This window comes from Oncorhynchus mykiss, chromosome 15, assembly GCF_013265735.2.
Source record: "Oncorhynchus mykiss isolate Arlee chromosome 15, USDA_OmykA_1.1, whole genome shotgun sequence".
NCBI lineage: Eukaryota > Metazoa > Chordata > Actinopteri > Salmoniformes > Salmonidae > Oncorhynchus > Oncorhynchus mykiss.
Genome location: NC_048579.1, coordinates 52,485,367 through 52,502,811, shown reverse-complemented (window position 1 = coordinate 52,502,811; position 17,445 = coordinate 52,485,367). Strand labels below are relative to the sequence as shown.

At 43.6% G+C, this 17,445-nt stretch overlaps 1 protein-coding gene across 2 annotated transcripts in view; it reads left to right on the top strand.

The window, feature by feature from the left end:
• LOC110490286 (phosphodiesterase 3A, cGMP-inhibited) overlaps positions 1–17,445 on the top strand; it is an 84,619-nt gene that overhangs the window by 42,360 nt on the left and 24,814 nt on the right. The window contains exons 2-3 of one of the 2 annotated variants that reach the window (XM_021563586.2): positions 1,514–1,564; positions 17,126–17,383. In XM_021563586.2, the coding sequence (XP_021419261.2) occupies positions 1,514–1,564; positions 17,126–17,383 (309 nt within the window). The remainder of the gene's footprint in view (positions 1–1,513; positions 1,565–17,125; positions 17,384–17,445) is intronic. The other variant, XM_021563587.2, reaches the window with a different exon arrangement.

The following is a 17,445-nucleotide window of genomic DNA, read 5'->3' as shown; positions in this document are numbered from 1 at the left end:
CACCTGTCTAGTTAACCAGGATGTTGAGTGGTGGTTAGGGGCTTGACTGGCGTTGAGTTGTCATTAGTAGGGGTTAGGGTAAGGGGACTCAGGACAAAGACTGGGGTCAGTGTTACTGAGGGAGGGAGACGACTACAGTACCAGCCTCTCCTCTTCGCCAAAGGACAAGAGAGTGGGAGAGGCAAAAAAAAAAAAACACCCAGAGAAAAAGTATCGGAATTATCCTTTTATAAATAAATGTTGTTTCCCCTGACTCTTTTTGAAAAGGTTGTCGTGGTTGAGTTTGTGGTGTAATCGTGGTTGAGTTTGTGGTGTAATCGTGGTTGAGTTTGTGGTGTAATCGTGGTTGAGTTTGTGGTGTAATCGTGGTTGAGTTTGTGGCTCAATGGGAATCTGGGTGAGGACCCCAGAAGTAAGAAGTGTTATGTAATGTTACTGTAGGTAACGCACAGCCGGCCGTCCACAGACACAGTCAGCTAGTCAATGCAGGACTCATTCTCAACAGCTGAGTTAAGTCGCCCCATCAGACTGCAAAAGACTGGACACTTATAATACGAGGACACCTCTTTGCTCCCTGCAAGCAGATACTCAAATCAGAGACAATATAACTGATTTTAGAGGGACTCGTTCACCTTGTTGCACATCGGTTCAAACAGTGGGAATATTCAAGCTACTGTATATTTCCGTCAGTTTATGGATTCCCTCTTCGCGGCAGGTAGCCTAGTGGTTAGAGCATTGGGCCAATAACCGCAAAGGCTGCTGGATCGAATCCCCGAGCTGACAAGGTAAAAATTATGTCGTTCTGCCCCTGAACAAGGCAGTTTACCCACTGTTCCCTGGTAGGCCATCATTGTAAGTAAGAATTTGTTCTTAATTGACTTGTTAAATAAATAAAGGTTAAATAAAATAAAAATATATAATAATTCTCCTGCCCCTGCCTTACCATGAAGATTATGCCAGGGTAAACTAGTCTCTGTATCTGTCAGCAAAATGGCAATGATGCTGTGATGTTGATTCTGCGATGCTTCCTATCTGGCGATGCGAGTGTAAACGAGCCTGCACTTAGCATGGCGTGCCTTCAGGAGGGAGGTTAGTGTGTGTGTGTATGTTAGTACTGTGTGTTGTCTATTTGCTAATTAGAGTGATTAAAGTTTTAGCCTGGCAGAGGCCATTATGCTGTGCTGAAAGGCTCGGTACGCCCCAGCCTCACTGTGAAATGACATTAAAGCCTTGTTGAACAAAATAGAAAGTGTTGAATAGAGGAATAGAAGGGAGGAATGAGAGGGGGACGTAGATGAAGATGAAGCCTGCAAGCGTAGGTAATGCGCTCTTTTCTTCATCAGCACCGCCTCGCATTTATTTTTAGCCCTCAGCGGAGGGAGGGGGGGGAGGGGGCTTGGAGAGATAGTGGAGGATGATAGAGAAGAAGATACTGTAATACAGTAGTAGACTGGAGTAGACTGGAGGGTAATGGTGAATGCACTCTAAACTGGTGTCTCTCTCTCGTCTCCAGATGATCTCACAGACTGAATGGGACCACAAGAGGGGTGCCCGGGGATCCCAGGTAGGACAGAGAAGGGGAGAAAGGGGGAACATGCTTAACTCTTTATTGAATGAACACTTCAGGTCAGTACAGTGATGGGGAGGGAGGAGGGGGAGAAAGGATGGAGAATACTTCTGTCTCTAACCGTATTGAATGAACACTGACGGAGCGAGAAATCGATAACACTACTTCTCACTTCTCCACCTGACTGACCAGTGCTTGCGTGCATATCCCCTCCTCTCCTCCTTTCCGCCTCTCCCCCTCTCTCCCTCCCCCCTGGTCAGATGGAGCAACTGCTGTCTCAGTCTGATCAGGAAATACTTAAATACGTTCCTTTAGGTGGGTGGTTTTGTTTTAAGAGTCAGGCAATTACAGAGCAACATAAAATTGCATGCCTCAACATTGATCTAAAGTCAGTTTGTGGTTTTCTCCCCTAGTGGTTAAGGTTAGGATTAGGGGAGGATAAACTAATCCTAGATCTGTGTCAATCTCAGTAACTGAAAAGTCAATAGTTAAAATCCCGAGCTGGCCAATTGGAAAAATCTGCCATTCTGCCCTTGAACAAGGCAGTTAACCCCCAACAACAACTGCTCCCTGGGCACCGATGATGTCTATTAAGGCAGCCCCCCCAGCACCTCTCCGATTCAGAGGGGTTGGGTTAAATGTGGGAGACACATTTCGGTTGAATGCATTCTGTTGTGCAACTGACTAGGTATCCCCCTTCCCCTAGTTATTATTAGAGATGATGGTGATGCTATAGGCATACAGTAGGAAATGCAACTCTGTAGACTGCAGTAAATGGGGAATAACTGGAGATTATTGATTTTATAGGCATACGTTCCAAAAATATATGTAATAATGGAAACATGTAGAGAAATAAATGACACTAGAACTGGCTGAACAATGTGTCTGAGTGTGCATAAGCATTGGGATATTGGGATATTGACATTATTCCAGTCTTGTCCCATCTGGGAATGGGAGTGTCTATATGTGTGTATTTTAGCTCAGAAAAGAGCAGGTCTAGAAAGAGAATGTATCGCTCATCCCACAGTGTCTCTTCAGTCCCTGATATGAATGCTCGGCTATGCAAAGCCAACTGACATTTACTCCTGAGGTGTTGAACTGTTGACGCTGCTGGTCATCTATGAACATTTCAACGTCTTAAACAACGATCTTGCCTACATGACCATGTAATCTTATAATCACCACCCGGCACAGCCAGAAGAGGACTGGCCACCCCTCGGAACCCGGTTCCTCATAGGTTCCTGCCTTTCCAGGGATTTTTTTCTTAGCCTCTGTGCTTCTACCTCTGCATTGCTTGCTCTTTGGTGTTTTAGGTTGGGTGTCCAGCCAGGTCACTCGAGATCCAAGGAGATATTTGACATTCGTCCAGGTACCCAGGGCGTCGGGAGATGCCTTTAAAACTGGCCACTAGGTGCAACAGTAAGGACTATTACCATTAAGTAGGCTTGTGGCTTGCTGAGGCATTGCGGATGGGGATAGTGGATAGGAGAAACCAGCGAGCTCCGGCTCTGAGGGTCGCCTGCTCAGTCCCAGCACTAGGAACTCTTTTTTAAATATATATTTTTTTTAACCCTATCCCAAACCTTAACCCTTACCGTACCCATTCGGAAATGAATTCCTAAACCTGGAAAACACTTGAATACCTGTCACGTTTACTCCCACTCCCCCACTCCTGTCACCATCGTTACGTGCACCTGCCCCTCATGAGACTCACCTGGACTGCATCACTTCCATGATTTCCATCCCTCTACCTGTCACTCCCTCAGGTTCATTCCCCAGTCAGCCTTGTTGTTATTTTCCTGTTCTTATGTCCAGATGCTGTTCGTGTTTAGTTCCATGTTTATTTATTATTAAATCCACACCCGTACTTGCTTCTCGTCTCCCAGCGTCTGTGTTACAATACCGAAGTCAAACCGTGTCAAACTGTGAGATCGTGTTATCTGTATATCCCTTTGTGACAGCTGCTGCTCTTAAAAAGGGCTGTATAAAATACATTTGATTGATGAATGCACTGCCATGCTCTCAATAGTCTAACGTGGCTTCCTCTCCTCATCTCTTCTGCTCATATCCTCCCCTTCATCGCTCCTTATTCATTGTTTACTCATGAGAAAACGTTGTACTAGTGAAAGCAAATACCTGGTAAAAAGCCTCATCCTATTGCTCTCAGCTGTGTCTTCAGTGTCACAGAAGATGAAAGATGGGGGACACGAGGAGAGGATGAAGCCACTTTAGACTACTGAGACATGTCTGTGATGTGTGGGTAGCACTGTACTAATGCAAATCACCCACTTGTATTATTTCTCGTCTTTTCACACTATTAATAATCAAAGGGAAACTCGTAGGACGGGATGACGCGTTGTTGCGTCCAATTTAACCCAAATAACTATTTTTATTGTGTAGCACTCACTTTGCTCTTTATCCCTGCGTCTCCTAGCAACAGGCTATTTTCTATATAAATGCTTCCTGTCTGTCTGCCCACCTCGGCGGAGCGACGAGTGGAGGAGCACCTAGGAGCATTCTCTCACAGGATTGGCTGAGGCAGGAGCAGGCGAGGGCCAGAGGGTTGTCGGGACTGACTGCACATGTGGTACAGTTGGGGCAGAGGAGAGAAGGGTGTGAGAGAGGAAGGGAAAGAGAGAGGGAGAAAAGAGAGGAGTGACAGTTTACTTTCTGAGGAGGGAGGGAGGACAGGCACCATAGTAGGGCAGCTACTGCGGCCGAGACGAAGAGATTCAGGAGTCAGGCATCGGGTGTTTAGTGTTAGGCATTGGTCCCTGGTTGTGTGCATTGGTGCTATGATGAACAAGGCGTACACGTTGGGTACCATGAGATGCTATCAGGAGACCACCCATCCTCCCAAACAGGTGGGCTCTTTACCGGTGTGTATGTTTTCATCTGTGTACACTGTACTTTTTGTTGTTGTTGTTGATTCAACCAATTATTATTTAGTAACTGGTTCCACAGACTTTTATAGTTTACTAAACTTTTCGGGTCAAAGTGATACCTGAACATAACATTTTTTGGTTAGCCCAAACATAGCTTTAACGTGACAAGACGTAAGTTAGGAACGCCCACACATTAAAATTGTGCTCATAACACAGAATGTTTTCAACATACTTGATTACATTGTGCATTTATATGGAAATTATTATTCAACATGTCCTCACCTGGGATTGGAACTCACAACCTCTTGGTTCATACAATTCCAAGCTACGTCACGTCAGTGTCAATGACTGGTTTCACCTGTATTCCTAGACTTTACACTTCAAAGTGAAATGCAGCTCTGTTAAAAGTCAACTCCCGAAAAACGATTTGATTTATCGTAGTGATTAAGGGTCAACATTAAAACAGAAAACCCTAGAATAAGTCACGTGGTGGTGTGTCAGGAAGTTAAGAATGCCGTGAACCAGGAGGTTGTGAGTTCAAATCCCATGTAAAGAAACATAGAATCGTATCTGTTATGTGGTACGCATATCTGTACCTGCTTCAAAGATAGTGTGTCTGACAGGGAAGCAGGTCAGCTTGGGCTTCCACCCCTAGAGGATTTGAAGAGATCTGTGCTGGCCTAATGGCAAACTATACATTGAAATGTAAATGATGGCACACTGGTTCACATCACCTGTTGAAGTCAGTAGAACCCAGGTAGCCTGACACTAGCCTAACAGTAATCCAGAAACAGTGAGGAAGGGTTTGGGGAAGCTGCTTCAAAGTTCACAACAGGGCAGAGCGGCAGGAACATTGTGCAATTTTAGGAAAATAGAGTTAAGAAAATATTTACTAAATAAACTAAAGTAAGAAAAAAAAAGTTGAGGTCATTTGTACATGTAGGTAGAGGTAAAGTGACTATGCATAGATAATAAGCAGTGAGTAGCAGCAATGTAAAAGCAAAGGGGGTGGGTTTCAATGCAAATAGTCTGGGTGACCATTTCATTAATTGTTCAGCAGTCTTATGGCTTGGGGGTAGAAGCTGTTAAGGACCCTTTTGAACCTAGACTTTGCGCTCCAGTAGTGCTTGCAATGCTGAAGCAGAGAGAACAGTCTATAACTTGGGTGACTGGAGACTCTGACAATTTTTTTGGCCTTTCTCTAACACACTGCCTAGTATATAGGTCCTGGATGGCAGGAAGCTTGGCCCCAGTGTTGTACTGGGCTGTACGCACTACCCTCTGAAGTGCGTTATGGTCGGATGCCAAGCAGTTGCCATACCAGGTGATAATGCAACCGCTCAGGATGCTCTCGATGGTGCAGCTGTAGAGGATCTGGGGACCCATGCCAAATATTTTCTTCACAACATTCTTGTTGTATTTGGACCATGATAGATTGTTGGTGATGTGGACGCCAAGGAACTTGAAACTCTCAACCTGCCCCACTACAGCCCTGTCGATTTGAACGGGGGCATGTTCGGCCCTCCTCTTCCTGTAGTCCACGATCATCTCCTTTGTCTTTCTCACGTTGAGGGAGAGGTTGTTGTCCTGGCACCACAATGCCAGGTCTCTAACCTCCTCCCTATAGGCTGTCTCATCGCTGTCGGTGATCAGGCCTATGATCATTGTGTCGTCAGCAAACTTAATGATCGTGTCGTGTTTGGCCACACAGTCTTGGCAACTCCCTCCTGAGGGGCCCCCATTTTGAGGATCAGCATGGCAGATGTGTTGTTGCCTACCCTTACCATCTGGGGGCGGCCCGTCGGGAAGTCCAGGATCCAGTTGCAAAGGGAGGTGTTTAATTCCAGGGTCCTTAGCTTAGTGATGAGCTTTGTGGGCACTATGGTGTTGAACGCTGAGCAGTAGTCAATGAACAGCATTCTCACATACAGTTAAATTCGGAAGTTTACATATACTTAGGTTGGAGTCATTAAAACTAGTTTTTCAACCACTCCACAAATTTCTTGTTAACAAACTATAGTTTTGGCAAGTCGGTTAGGACATCTACTTTGTGCATGACACAAGTCATTTTTCCAACAATTGATTACAGACAGATTATTTCATTTATTTCACTGTATCATAATTCCAGTGGGTCAGAAGTTTACAAACACTAAGTTGACTGTGCCTTTAAACAGCTTGGAAAATTCCAGAAAATTATGTCATGGCTTTAGAAGCTTCTGATAGGCTAAATGACATCATTTGAGTGGATGTGGATGTATTTCAAAGCCTACCTTCAAACTCATATTCCAGTCTGTGCTAGCAAAACAGTCCTGTAGCGTAGCATCTGCGTCATCTGATCACTTCCATATTGAGTGAGTCACTGGGACTTCCTGTTTAGTTTTTGCGTGTAACCAGGAATCAGGAGGATAGAATTATGTTCAGATTTGCCAAATGGAGGGCGAGGGAGAACTTTGTACACGTCTCTGTGTGTGGAGTAAAGGTGTTTTTTTCCTCTGGTTGCACATGTGACCTGCTGGTAGAAATGAGGTAAAACGGATTCAAGTTTGCCTGCATTAAAGGCCCCGGTTACTAGGAATGCCATTTCTGGATGAGCATTTTCTTGTTTGCTTATGACTTATACGGCTCTGTGTCGTCGTTCAGCCACGACTCGGTGAAACATAAGATATTACAGTTTTTAATTTCCCATTGGTAGGATAGTCTCGAACGAAGCTCATCCAGTTTATTCTCCAGTGATTGCACGTTGGCCAATAGAACGGATGGTGGAGGCGGGTTACCCACTCGTCGACAAATTCTCACAAGGCCTCTTGATTTCCGCCCCCTGTATTTCCTTATTTTCTTCATGTGAATAACAGGGATTCGGACTTTGTCTGGGAACAGCATTATGTCCTTCTCGTCAGATTCATTAAAGAGGTGAGTAATCGCTGTTCTGATTTCCAGAAGCTCTTTTCAGTAGCATCAACATTATTGTCACGCCCTGACCTTAGAGATCCTCATTATTATCTATGTTTGGTTAGGTCAGGGTGTGACTCAGGTGGGAAAGTCTATGTTTACTATTTCTTTGTTTTTGGCCGAGTGTGGCTCCCAATCAGAGGCAGCTGTCTATTGTTGTCTCTGATTGGGGATCATATATAAGTTGCCATTTTCCTTTTGGGTTTTGTGGGATCTAGTTTTCTGTTTAGTTACTGTTGCCTGCCAGAATGATGCATTTTTTGTTTTTTTGTCTTTGTTATTTTGTTTTGGTGTCGTCAATAAAAAGACGATGCACGCCTACCACGTTGCGCCTTGGTCCACTCTTCATTCTACAAACGAGAGCCATTACAATTATGTACAAAATAAGTGACAAACAATGCGAAAAAAACACACAAAATAGCACAATTGGTTTGGAGCCCATAAAACGGCAGCCATCCTTTTTTTAACTAGGCAAGTAAGTTAAGAACAAATACTTATCTTCAATGACGGCCTAGCAACAGTGGGCTAACTGCCTTGTTCAGGGGCAGAATGACAGATTTTTACCTTGTCAGCTCAGGGATTCAATTTGGCAACCTTTCGGTTACTAGTCCAATGCTCTAACCACTAGGCTACCTGACGCCCCATTCTGGTATATCCTTCTGAAAGTAGGATAAACCACCCTTCGTCGGAGGATAACTTTACCACAAAGTTGTTTTATTGCACTTTTATTTGACTAATTCCTTCTGATTGTTCTGTAGCTATCGGAATGTGTGAGTATTGTACTGTGTCAGTGAATGTTATTGACTGTAGTAATAGTGTAGAGCAGGGCTCTCCAACCCTGTTCCTGGAGAGCTACCATCCTGTAGGTTTTCACTCCAACCCCAATCTAGTACAGCTGATTCCAATAATTAGCTGAATCAGGTTAATTACAACTGGGGTCGGATTGAAAACCTACAGGAGGGTAGCTCTCCAGGAACAGGGTTGGAGTACACTGGTGTAGAGTACTGTGATAATACTGTATTAGAGTATTGTTGACTGTAGTAAGTGTAGAATTCTGTAGTAATACTGTAGTAGAGTCATATTTACTGTAGTTATAGTGTAGACCAGAGTACTGTAGTAAAACTGTATTAGAGTATTGTTGACTGTAGTAATAGTGTAGACCAGATTACTGTAGTAATACTGTATTAGAGTATTGTTAACTGTGGTAATAGTGTAGAGTACTGTAGTAATACCGTATTAGAGTATTGTTGACTGTAGTAATAGTGTAGAGTACTGTAGTAATACCGTATTAGAGTATTGTTGACTGTGGTAATAGTGTAGAGTACTGTAGTGATACCGTATTAGTGTATTGTTAACTGTGGTAATAGTGTAGAGTACTGTAGTAATGCCGTATTAATGTATTGTTGACTGTGGTAATAGTGTGGAGTACTGTAGTAATACTTTATTAGAGTATTGTTGACTGTGGTAATAGTGTGGAGTACTGTAGTAATACCGTATTAGTGTATTGTTGACTGTAGTAATAGTGTAGAGTACTGTAGTAATACTGTATTAGAGTATTGTTGACTGTGGTAATAGTGTAGAGTACTGTAGTAATACTGTATAAGAGTATTGTTAACTGTAGTAATAGTGTAGAGTACTGTAGTAATACTGTATTAGAGTATTGTTAACTGTGGTAATAGTGTAGAGTACTGTAGTAATACTGTATTAGAGTATTGTTGACTGTGGTAATAGTGTAGAGTACTATAGTAATACTGTATTAGAGTATTGTTAACTGTGGTAATAGTGTAGAGTACTGTAGTAATACTGTATTAGAGTATTGTTGACTGTGGTAATAGTGTAGAGTACTGTAGTAATACTGTATTAGAGTATTGTTGACTGTGGTAATAGTGTGGAGTACTGTAGTAATATTGTATTAGAGTATTGTTAACTGTAGTAATAGTGTAGAGTACTGCAGTAATACTGTATTAGAGTATTGTTGACTGTGGTAATAGTGTAGAGTACTGTAGTAATACTGTATTAGAGTATTGTTGACTGTGGTAATAGTGTAGAGTACTGGGGTAATACCGTATTAGTGTATTGTTAACTGTAGTAATCGTGGAGTGCTGCAGTTTGGATGTCAGCCAGTCTGTAACTGTCGGGCTGTTCATTTTCCACCTGGCTAACTCAGTTCTGCCTGTGGACCCAGCTCACCATCTGTACACACACACATACCGGCACGCACACGTGCACATAGACACATACATGCACACACACACACACACACACCACCACACACACTCACACATTACACACAGCCGTGCTTACGCCTGAACTGGTCTCATGTGCCTTTCAGTGTCTCTGAGGAGAAATGATGAGAAAAAAAGAACGAGAGGAAGAGAACACGTCCCATTCCGATGGAAAGAACAAACGCTGCTCTCTAGTGTACTGGAAAATGGATTCCTCTAGTTTGCATAGCTTTCTTCCTCTATATGCAGTTTTAAACCTGTATGCAGAATCACATAGGTAATGTAGTTACTGTGAAATAAGGGCCTGGGTTTACAGTACATGCTTCTTGTACAACCCTACAGCTGTTCAATCAATGACAGATATTGACAAGCTGTTCCCTTGGGTCTCTCGTGTGTGTGTGTGTGTGTGTGTGTGTGTGTGTGTGTGTGTGTGTGTGTGTGTGTGTGCGCGTGTGTGTGCGTGTGTGCGTGCGTGTGCGTGTGTGTGTGTGTGTGTGTGTGTGCGCGCGCGTGCATGTGTGTGCGTGTGTGCCTATGCGTGCACTCAGTGACTTCTCTCTGTGTTCTTGGTCTGTATGCGACCTGTGTTTAAACCCATCAAGATCAATACTTCTCTACTCCCTGATCTCTGTCTCCGCTATAACTGCTCCCACTATCACTTGATTGGCCTAAATACACACATACTCACGTAAAGGCGATGCACACAGGCACACACTCTCTATCTTGTTATCAACAGTATCGTTCTCTCTCTCTCTCTCTCTCTCTCTCTCTCTCTCTCTCTCTCTCTCTCTCTCTCTCTCTCTCGCTCGCACCCGCCCTCCCTCTGTCCCTCGCTTTCTCTCTCCCAGGGACATGAGCCAGCCACACAGAGTCCATTACTGCCAGGTAATGGTTGAATGTCGCAACCACAGGATGTCGTTAAAGACCTGAGTGAAGAGAGCTCTAATGGGTTTTGTTCAGGTTGAGCTGATTTCGCACAGCAATAGAGATAGGCCGCGTCTCAAATGTACCCTATTCCCTATGTAGTGCACTACTTTTGACCAGGGCCCATAGCTAGGGTATCAGAGCATCAGGCCACTTTGAGGAATCTATTAGCTCTCTCTTTCTGCATTGCTGTTCAATCTGTTTGGTGAGTCAGTCATCAGGGTCACGGTGTTTGAGGAGTTAATACGAGGTGTTTAAGTAAGCAAGATGATCAGGATGAATCAGTTGTACTGCTTACATAGGAGTTTCTGTACAGCAATGGGACACCGGTGTCTATCCCTGTTTCAACTCTCTGTAACTGCTATAAAACATCTCCGAAGTGCTGTTTTTGAATCTGTGTTTGTGTGTGAGAGAGAGAGAGATTTATTTATCTGGTATCTCATCTGATCACACAGCCGTTTGACCTGAGAATGTGGGAAATGTCCGTCCTGTGCTCTGCTGCGGTCGGTTGTTTATGATGCTGCTCTGTTTACCGAACACTGAGAGGGAGTATTATTGGAGGCCGACAGAGACATGAGAGATAGAGAGAGGAGAGAGAGATGGAGTATGCGGAAGCCTCCCACACAAAGGATTTGCAAGGTCTCCCGTCCACTTACCCTCTCTCCTCTCGCTCACGCTCAAAATAAATCACTCAATATAGAGTTACTGTGCGCTCTCTTCCTTTTTGCCACATCTAACCCTGAAGCTTGTGATGAAACACACAGACACACGTCGACAAAGTCATAAAACCAACTAGTGCTGTGTCTCAATAGTATATAGTGGCTTCCTCTCCTTGTCTCCTCTCCTTCATTTGCTCTGACCTAAATGCACAGAATGGGTTAGAGTGATGCAGGTTGACGTTTATTGTCAGGAGTCTTGTCCTGGAAGCCGAACTGTTTAGATAGGTCAGTTGCAAAGTCAAAATGGGCTATATTGTAAAAATGTAGGAAAACTAAAATGTGCTCTTTGGTCTTCATTTCGAAAATCAGATTTTATGACTTTGTGGCAATGCCAGCTAGTGACCACTCTGCATAGCTGCCTCCAGAGCAAGATTAATGACGGAAAAAAACGAACCTGCTAGAGGGATATGGTGGATATCTACTAGGTTCACAAATCCAGTACTTTCACATCAGTGCATTTAGATGTAGGATCTTCATTTGATCACTCTTTTGTTGCTCAGAATTTTACACATACACACTTTGTGATTTACGTACATTCTATGAAAACCCACACTAAGACACGGTTATATTAACAGTATTTCACTTTTCACGTAGCATACTTTTGGCGTAGCCTATCCACCAGTCAAGCAACATTATGGACTACACTGTTGCTGCAGGATTTATTTTGCTGTGACAATATAGGTCAAATTAAAATCCAACATCTGTAGGAAGGAACGTAGATATGGGAAGGATACCACTTTAGACAATTGAGATTCACCCTATGAAGCACAGTTTATAGTGGCTATTTACTTTCACAGATTCCCTGGTTGAAATGGCTTCACTATGAAATATGAATGGTAAAAAACCTCTCCTCTCAGTTGCAAAGGTGTGAAAAAAGTTCCAGAGGAAAATAATGGTCAGAAAGAAACTACAGTTTATGTTTTTGCAGTAATTCAGGACAGGAAATACCAGATTGAATGTTGTGACGCTTTCCCTGAGCACTGTGTAATTGGCCATGGCTGTTAGGGGAGTGTGTTAGGGGAGTGTGTGTGTGTGTGTCTGTTATTTCCCAGGGCTGTGGAGAGTGATTCTTGGCACTTGGATCTGATTCTAATGATGTTGCTTACAGTAAATCCAGCTATGCTCTGCAACGTAAAGAAAAGGGTGTCTTACACATTTAACCCAACCCAACCAAGAGCTCAGCCTACTGCTGTGGACATGCCTTTTTACTAAACTAAACCTTTTTGTCTGCTGAACTGGTCTAGACCGGAAACAGAGAGTAGAGAGGAGAGGAACGGAACTGAAAGGAAAGGAGCTGTAGGGGGCCAGGAATATTGGAGAGCAGCCTGGTCACTAGAAATAAACTTCAATTTCGGACGTTTGAAAAGGTCCTGAGAACGTCGATATATGCCTTCCTCCACGCTCACATTTTTTTTGTTCACAAGCGATTCCCGAGAACTCTCCAGGAGCTGGAGCTTGCAGCTTAGAACACTGCACCACCGCAGATCACAATGCTCTAGCAAGCCGTGAGAATAATTCCTGCTAATGTTGCGTTGTTTTGAATTATTTTTGTTTTAAGCCTTTCCCAAACCATAGCCCTAACCTTAACCAATCGGAATGAATGTCCAAACCCCTCAAATGAACTGTTTTCATTGTTCCCCCCTAATTAGGGACTGATTTTGACCTGGGACACCGGGTGGGTGCAATTGATCATCAGGTAGAACCGAAAACCAGCCGACTCTGAACTTCATAGGGTAAGAATTTGAATACCCCCGGCCTAAACGGTTACCATTTGAGTTGTTTCTGTTTTAACCCTATAACCACGCGGAATTAATGCTTGAAAAACAGACGTTCATCCATAATACGTTGCATTTCGAGGGGAAACTATGAGATCTTGTTGCAGCGAGAGCGGCATGTTGACATTGACAGGCGACTGGCGTCCAGGCGTCCATTATGGCCCAACTCTGCTATGACAAGAGGTGCCCATTATGGGTCTACTCTGACACGGCAGGGATGACCTTTTGACAGGAAGCATGTGCTGTATTGGTTAACAGGTCAAAACACTGATCCGCCCTGGCGACTGCTGTTGGGTGGTCTCAGGAAACTCAACATGGATTTATTGTAAAGTTTTGTCTAACGTCTGGACTTCAAGGAATGAGGTCCATCTCCATCTCCGAAAACAAGATGAAACACCATCTGTCCCTCTTGTCTTATTTGTGGTAAACAGAACAGGGTTTCACAACTCTCGGTCCTAGCAGGGGATGTTGCTGCCTGGTCCCTCAGATTTCACAAGTGACAAATACAAGGGGGTCTTGACACCAGCTCTTCCACTCTTCCACTGAACACTCACCAGACCTAGCCAGGTAGCTGTGGAGTTGTTATGTTATTGTGTTATTGTTATGGTGACTCCCTCTACTGTCCCTGTGTGATTGAGTTAGTCACTGCTACCCAGGCTGCTCTCATCCTCTCCCATCCCTCCCTAGGTTATTTATACAATTATCACCTCTGTAGGAGTAGAGCGGTCACACACACGGGAATGGTCACACACACACACGCACACACAGCAACAGAGACATGGTCACAAAGCCGGAGATGTTCCAGACAGCAATAGTCAGTACTCTAACGGTGCACTATTATGACGCGTTAGATTAGTTTAGTCTAGTCTCCAGTGACTCCTGGGGATGGCAGCTAGTGGTCCTGTACGTAGCTCAGTTCATAAGAGCATGGCACTAGCAACACCAGAGTTGTCGGTTCAATTCCCACTGGGGTCATATACCAAAATGTGTGGACTGTTGTCACTTTGGGTCAAACTGTCAGCTACATATATTGCATTACAGTACTGTATTGGCCAATTGTATTCAAGCATACTAGACTTTGGATACATGTTTACTGTATAGGAGATACTTTTTTTCTTGTTTTGGACTTTTTTCTTGCTTATTGGTATTGTGTTGATATTGTATTACTGCACTGTAGGTGTTAGAAACACAAGCATTTTCGCTGCACCTACTGTAATCTGCTCATCTGTGTATGTGACCAATAAACTGTGATTTGATATATACAGCACATCTCTGATCTTGTCTCTCAGATAAAAATTAAAAAAAACTTGCTGTGAAGTAAAATCATAGTAGTCATCATCATAGTAGTACATTCGAGTATATATCATACTTGTTTCTACTTTACATACTGATAGGTTTGGATTGATGAACTTTAAATCCTTATAAATCATTAGTTGTAATAGAGAAATGCCATAGCCGAGGGGCTACACCAGAGGTTCATGGTTATCTGTAGGAGGAAAGTATACGGCGGGGGCAATTAAGCTTGGAATGTACTGAGTGCAGGGAAAGTGATCACATGTGGCAGGAATTGATAAAGGGAGAGAGCCAAGGATTAGTGATGAAGGGGGGTCGAGATCAGGTCAGGTCACCTTAAGGGAGAAATAAAAGTCTATGGACCCTATTACTTAGTTTCCTGCTTAAGCAATAAAGATAGAACGTTTGTTCAGATGTGTGGGAGGAGACTCAGCACAGAGGAAGGGTTAAATATCAGTGCTTATGTGAACAATGTCTTTTGTCTAATGTAGCTGTATGGATCCTGTGGGAAGAATTCAACTGGGTTAATAAGCTTTCATAGTGTCCATGGAGTTTTTTTACTCTGAGAAATAGAACCGAACACTACCATTTTCATTATGTAGGTCTCAAAATATGTAGTGAATTATAACAGTTTACATGTCAAATTCTATACATTTACCAGACGTTGAAGTGATCATCAATTAAGAGTAGTCGGATTAAGGGCGTTTCACACATCGTTTTGAGCTATAGTTCGCATCAGAGTTTGACTATGTATTACATTGTATTTTTGTCATTTGGTCCGGTTGGTTTCACATTGCCAAAATTGTCAAATAAACAGAAATTCCTAAACAACCACTTGTCTATGCACGTCATTTGTTTATTGGACAAAAATGCTCGAGCTACATCCATTTAGGATTATCATAAAGCATCACTTGTGCGTCCCAATCTTCCTATTACTTTCGCTTTGGTCTTCCAACAACATGCATTAGAGGAAACAGCGCAAACCACTCTAACTGCGACACGAATAGTCTATATTCAGTACCCTATTTCCCCGGTATAGACCCGGGCTCCTTTAACCTGCATCGGATGCGCTCATAACTGCCCTGATATTAACAGAACGTTTCAGAGAGCTCAAATTATGATCATGTGTGTATTTCATGCTCGCAGTCAAACAACCAATGACAATGCGCAATTTGGGTTATTTTCCTGTCTTTGGTCCAGACTGCGTTCTCACCTGCAGCGAACCGCACCACCTTAGGAATTGAATTGGAGCGAACCACAGAGCGTTTAGTGCGCTCCCGAGTGTGGATAGTTCTCACACCAGTCCAAACTTACCGAACAAAGAGGTTAAAAAAAAAAAGTTAGGAAAAAAACAATTTGGTGTGAAAGCCTCTTAAGTAATAGTAAAATGTATTTTAACAAAAGAGAATAGAATCATAAAAGTAATGTGAGCATTGTATGAACATGTATTGCAATGTGAAACATGTATTTCTACATTTTGTGAAAAGTTGACTGTATGGTTTGTTGTGTTGTACTTTTAGAAAAAAAAGCCTTTTTGATGATCTGTTTTGAGTTTTGTAGGAAGAGTCGTAAAAATGTACCACAGACCAAAGCAATTCAAAAAACGATGTGTGTTTGCGTGTGTGTGTGCGTGCCCGTGTGTATGTGACCATCTAGCGGAAGCTTAACCTTCCTTGCCTCAGTACACACAGCTGTGTGGATTCGTATGGAGTTAGGAGTTGTCTTGGATAAGATTAGTTGCTTCCATGCTTAGAGAGTAAACAATGTCAGCTGCTCTTCCATCATCTTAATAAGAGATCTATGGTATCTAAGTATTATTTTGACTAGTGCTAGTAGTAGTGTGGTAGCCTGGCGTTTGGTCTGAATGTTTTATGCATTTTCTTTATATGTCTCTCTGTGTGTTGAGCAAGTTTTGTCTTGAGCCATAGCTGTCTTTGTTAGTTCCATCTTTACACTGGCAAGAGCCCACCTCAATGGGCTCCAAAATGGATAACATGTGTTGCAAACGCAAAGACATCCCATTGAAGAGCAGTGTCCTGCTGTGAAACTGTCTCCCCGACATGGCTTCCTGTCTGCTTTAATGTCAGATTTCAGAGTGCATGCATCTGGCTGCCAAAACATAGAAGCCCCTGTCACAAACAGCGTGTTTAGTATGTGTGTGTGACCCACAGAAGCTAGTCTGTTGCCACAGCAACCACTGGTCTGTCTATTCTATCATGGCCTTGCCAATACACAGTTGTTAATGGGCGCTGGAGTGACACAGAAGCGCACACACACACACTGTCCTGGGATATGTATGGGATGAATGTAGATTCCAAGGAATGGCAGGATGAAATGCTAAGATTCAGACTCATCCTTCCTCCTTACTCTCTGGTTGTGTTTTCTCTGACACTCTTACAGATATGAAATGAGTTAAAGGAGGATATAATGTCCCCTCCTTCCCCCATTACTCCCTTTAATATCTCTCCCCCCCCCCCCTCTCTTAACCTCATTGTTGGCGCTCTTTGTCTCTCCTCCTCTGCACTCCCCCGTCCCCCCACACACACAGGTAGGTATCAGGGCAGAGGCAGAAACGGTGTGCGTCAGCGTGCCGTGACGTCTGCCTAGCAAAGTAATAGCGTCACCTTTGCACAGCTTTCCTGCGCTAATTGACCGTCTTTCTCTCCCCTTACACTCCCTTGCTTATTGTCCCCTCTCCTTCCCTTCCCTCTCTCTCTCTCTCTCTCTTTCTCTCCCTCCCTCTTTCTCTGTCTCCACCCCCTGTCTCCCTCCTTTTCTTTTCCTTAAGTCGTCGGGCACCAGTGTGTTGGTAGACATAGCGGTGATGGGGGAAGCCCATGGATTGATCTCAGACCTGCTGGCGGACCCCTCTCTGCCCCCCAACACCTGCAGTTCCCTGCGGGCTGTCAGTAACCTGCTCAGTACCCAGATCAGTTTGCAGCCGCTGCACCGGCCTCGAATCAGCCCTCTGCAGGCACTCAGCGACACACACACCTGCTCCGACTCCGAAGACTGGCCAGAGCGAGAGAAACTGGCCATCCCAAAGGTAAAGGCTACTGTACTTTTATAGACACATGTAAGTATGTATAGTATGTGTGCATAAACACA